At 41.0% G+C, this 4,944-nt stretch overlaps 1 protein-coding gene across 1 annotated transcript; it reads left to right on the forward strand.

The window, feature by feature from the left end:
* The first annotated feature begins 1,453 nt into the window (after positions 1 to 1,453).
* On the forward strand, positions 1,454 to 4,648 carry LOC147852226 (glucosamine inositolphosphorylceramide transferase 1-like). Its single transcript, XM_087333994.1, has 4 exons — positions 1,454 to 1,905; positions 2,014 to 2,136; positions 2,232 to 2,399; positions 2,571 to 4,648. Exons 1-4 carry the CDS (start codon positions 1,513 to 1,515, stop codon positions 4,248 to 4,250), a joined length of 2,364 nt encoding a protein of 787 aa, XP_087190120.1. The 5' UTR covers positions 1,454 to 1,512; the 3' UTR covers positions 4,251 to 4,648.
* The last annotated feature ends 296 nt before the right edge of the window (positions 4,649 to 4,944 follow it).

A 4,944-nucleotide genomic window follows, 5' to 3' on the forward strand; every position in this document is an offset into this window, starting at 1 on the left:
CTACCGAAATCCTTGCTTCATTAGATCCATGAATGGTGATAAGAATTCATGCACCCATATGTCACCATAACTAGCTAAAACCTATTGACTTCTCCTCAATTATATTTGTAATGTATTCATTTATCCTAAATGATATTTGTAATGGAGTTCATGGTTGACCCGTGCATTATAAGGCACGGAGCTTAAACACAACTAGACCTAGAGGGTTCATGGTTGACTTTACATTATGAGGCACCATATGCCTAAACAAAAATAGACTTGAAGGATTTGGCATGTGTTGGGATATTGTATATAGGCCATATGTCAACTCTTGCTCCACCACATTCTTAATGGCACTCGGACCCCTCAATAAGCGAAACACAATATATTATTGGTGAAAGAGTGATTTATGCAATGGTGTAAAACGATACACGACGATAAGATCTACAATATGTGTACACACCTACATTAATTAGGTAGCATTATTAAAGCCATCTCCATCCTAGCTTTATTAGGTTCATGCATGGCAATAAGAGTGTCATTATTATGTCCATACATATGATCTTAACTAATCATGACAAAGGGCCTACATAGGGAGGTCATTATAGACCTAGTCAAGATACATTTATCACCTATAACAGATGATATCGATTACAAGGACATACACAAACTTAAAACAAGGGGTGAATACTAACAAAGCTCGTAGACATGTTAAATGGGGGGTATGCAAGTATGTAACCCTCATCATTAACTCACGTGAGTGACTAGGCCATAACTAACTCTGGCCTTTTACACGGGTTTAACCCACGTGGCTACTAGCAAGACCATAGCTATATATATATATAGTGTGGGGCTGTCGCGGATCAACCCTTTTTCCATGGCCATGATCGCAATGGGAAGTGATCCGAGGGATAGGCTTATAACCTGCAGACATGTATAGATCTCGTGCGTGTGTGTGGGTGTGTGTGCCGGCCATATCGGGGCATGTGTCCGCCCAACGTGTTAGGCCATGGCCGGGATTGCTTAACTATCTATGGTCCCTTGGGCCCTGGGTCACCCTGCCCTGGCTTCTTCTAGAAGAAGAAGAAGAAGAAGAAGAAGAAGAAGAAGAAGAAGAATTAAACAGAAGGACAAGAGGAAGAGAAGAAGTTAAAGACTTCCTTTGCCTTTTATGTCTCTCTGTATACATATATATACATATGTCTTCTCTCTCTCTCTGTCTCTATCTCTGTCTCTGTCTCTGTCTCTTTTCTTTATAGCAGCCATGGCTACTTCCTTCAGCTCTCTTCTCTGCAACACCTCTAATTGGCTCTTATGTCCCTCGCATGCATCGCTCTCATATTGATGACCCGGGCAGATTTCTCACGCAGACTGAAAGTCTTCTGAGAGCTTTGCGTTCCCATTTCTTACAGCCATGCTCGCGATTAGCTTATAATAGCTTCTTGTGGAAGCTAAATACATTGTGGTGTTGAGTCAGAGACAAAAAAATAAAAAAAATCAGTACTATATACTAATAACTCAGGGGAGCCTCTGATGACGGGCGATAAATGTCTGAAAAGCTCCACAAATGGCACGTTTCCTTTAGGTTGCTGTGATATGAGTATTAAGTGCAGGATCATGTGGCGCCGTGAACATGAATTTCTATTATGCTCATGTTGTAATGAGACACCATCAACATGCCCATGTTTCCTTGGATCTTCCTCAATGGTGTTCTTCGCTGCCTCTCTTTTGCTCTTCGGAGCTCTCGGCATGATATTTGCTTGGCTTACATTCACTCCTTTCATGTATAGCAACGCAGTCTTTGATTCTTCGCAAATCTCATGCCAGCCTGACAACGAAGGATCTTGGTCTATTGGTATCTTCTTTGGAGAGGATCCATTCTCATTACGACCCATCGAACTCGCGATGACTTCACAAACCTTTAAAGTAAGATGAATTGATCTTAAGGGAAGAAAGTTTGGTCTCTATTAAGAGATTGCTCAAAAAATTTCTCATTTTATCTTTGATGTATATGGACTTGATGTTACTTTATAGGAGTATAATGAGGATGGAAAAGGTTTGATGTTTCCTATTGCGAATCCAGTCCTCACATGTGCGTCTGTGGTGGATCCAAGCCACCCGAGTACATTCGTTGCTGATCCTTTTCTCTACATGCAGGTTTGACAGGGCTTTGTTTTTCCTGTTTGAGCTTTCAATTTTCTTGCAATTTCTTCAACAATGTTCGTAAGGATAGGCATTATTTTTTCTTGTAGGGATCAAAATGGTACATTTTTTTTGAGTCAAAAAATGCCCTTACAAACAAAGGAGAAATTGGAGTCTCAGAAAGCTCTGACGGAGGTGCATCATGGAAATATCTTGGGATTGCTTTGGAGGAGGAGTGGCATCTCTCGTTCCCATATGTATTCGACTACGATGGACAGGTAAACTTTCAGAAGGCATATCATGTTTATGCTTTACGTATGTTTTATAGACAGACTTATGAATGCAATGGTACCCTTAATTTTTGAATTGTTATGTTCCTGATTTCTGTAAACCTCGGTTTAATCTTTCTTACTATGTTTCTATTTTTCCATGTATTTTTCCACTTCTAGATTTATATGATGCCAGAAGGCAGTAAGAAAGGAGATCTTCGTCTTTACCGGGCATTGAATTTTCCACTTCAATGGACTTTAGAAAGGGTCCTGATCAAGAGGCCCCTGGTTGATGCAACAATGTTGGAGTACAAGGGAAAATTCTGGATATTTGGTTCCGATTTTGAGCAGTTTGGAGCCAAAAAGAATGGGGAGCTTGAAGTATGGTATGCAAGCACACCATTCGGTCCTTGGAAGCAACACAAGGGCAATCCTCTTCACAATGAGAACCGTAGTTATGGGGCTCGTAATGGTGGAAGACCGTTTATTCATGATGGGAAACTTTATCGGGTCGGACAAGATTGTGGTGAAACTTATGGGCGTAGAGTCCGCATATTTCGTGTTGATACTTTGACCACAACGGAGTTCCATGAGGTGGAAGTTCCTTTGGGTTTAGAAGAATCAAAGAAAGGTCGGAATGCTTGGAATGGGTTGCGATACCACCAGTTAGATGTCCAGAAGCTCCCTTCAGGTGGGTGGATTGGAGTGATGGATGGGGATAGGGTCCCCTCTGGCGATATAACCTCGAGGTATTTGGTGGGTTTTGCAGCTCTATTGGCTCTCATGGGTCTCGTGTTGTGTTTTGCTATCATGTTTGGTTACGTCCGATGTGTGTTTCCTTTGAGCAAGTGCCTAAGCATAGGGAAGAGAAGTGATGTTACTCTGGGATGGATTCCACCTCAAATTGCAACAAAGCTACATCGGATATTGTCTCGGTTAAATAGGAACACTTATTTCGGAAGGGATCGGAATAATAAGTCTACAAGCTGTGCTGGTATCTCCATTTTGCTGGTATGCTTCCTCGTGAGTGTAGTGCTGGTGTGTATTGGGGTGCGGTCATTCTTCGGAGGAAATGGGGCTGATGAACCGTATCTAGTAGATGGAAAATATTCACAATTCACGATGATTGCAATGACGTACGAGGAGCGGCTATGGAATCTCCAGATGTATGTCAAGCACTATTCTCGGTGTGCATCAGTGCGAGAGATAGTAGTGGTATGGAACAAGGGACAACCTCCAAATGTGGAGACGGATTTCGATTCGGCCGTGCCTATCCGAATCCGAGTAGAAGACAAAAACTCTTTAAATAATCGCTTCAAACCTGATCCTCAGATCAAGACACAAGCTGTGCTTGAGCTGGATGATGACATCATGATGACATGCAATGACCTCGAGCGGGGATTCAAAGCATGGAGGAATCACCCTAATAGGATTGTGGGGTATTATCCACGATTGATTGATGGGAGCCCACTAAAGTATAGAAATGAGCGATATGCTCGCGCAAATAATGCGTACAACATGATATTGACGGGAGGTGCTTTTTTAGATTGGGAAGTTGCATTTACAAAGTATTGGAGCGAGGCTGCAGAACAAGGACGAGCCCTTGTCGATGAGCTTTTCAATTGCGAAGACATTCTTCTGAACTTTGTCTTAGCAAACAGCACCACATCACGGATCGTAGAATACATACATCCTGCCTGGGCTATAGACACTTCTAAAATATCTAGCTCAGCAATCAGTAGAGATACTAAACTGCATTATTTGAAAAGGGAAAACTGTCTAAACACGTTTTCAAAGATATATGGTCTAACTCTAAAGAAATGGGAATTTGGCCGCCGCGGTGACAGTTGGGATTATTGAAGAAAAATCTCTTATGCTATGCATAGCATTATTATCCATGGGACAATTAAAGGAAAAATCTCTAATGCTATACATAGCATTATCCATGGGATTATTAAAGAAAAATCTCTAATGCTATACATGGCGTTATCCATTTGTGGCGACATGTCGTTACAGTGGTTTATGCTTTCCTCTTTTTTCTTTCATGTATCCTATTTTCCTAATGTATAAATATCATACACTTGGAACAGTAAATACTGTGTGATACAAAAAAGCCAAGTCATTGTAACTTGGGAGGAGTGAATTTTGTTGCAGTGAAAATGTTGTGTGATATAAAGACACACAATGCATTGTAATAAATAACCTTTGTCAGCCCCTTTGGTACCAACCATTTCTTCATCCAAAGTTCAATTCTGCTATTTCTTTCTGTGGTATTCATGAGGTTGTGGAGAATGGGAGTAATGATATAATCGTGGCTCATAGTGACATAGTTGCCTTGATACATGAATTAATTTAAACACTTCAGTAGTCAGTTATTGGTATTCCATCGCTATTTAGGAATGTTTGAGCTTCTTGTTATTGTGGATCCAATCACTAGATTTGAGAGTGGAATGTTTCCCTTCATGCAAATAAAGTGCTCGTTGCAAGACTCCACGGAACTCATGCCATGAGATGATTTGTTTTCTTGTATCTATTGGATGAAGGGTGTCAATGG

The sequence above is a fragment of the Azolla caroliniana genome, unplaced genomic scaffold (assembly GCF_043228905.1).
Source record: "Azolla caroliniana isolate FFs.n. ecotype wild unplaced genomic scaffold, voAzoCaro1.0.p SCAF_18, whole genome shotgun sequence".
Classification (NCBI taxonomy): Eukaryota; Viridiplantae; Streptophyta; class Polypodiopsida; order Salviniales; family Salviniaceae; genus Azolla; species Azolla caroliniana.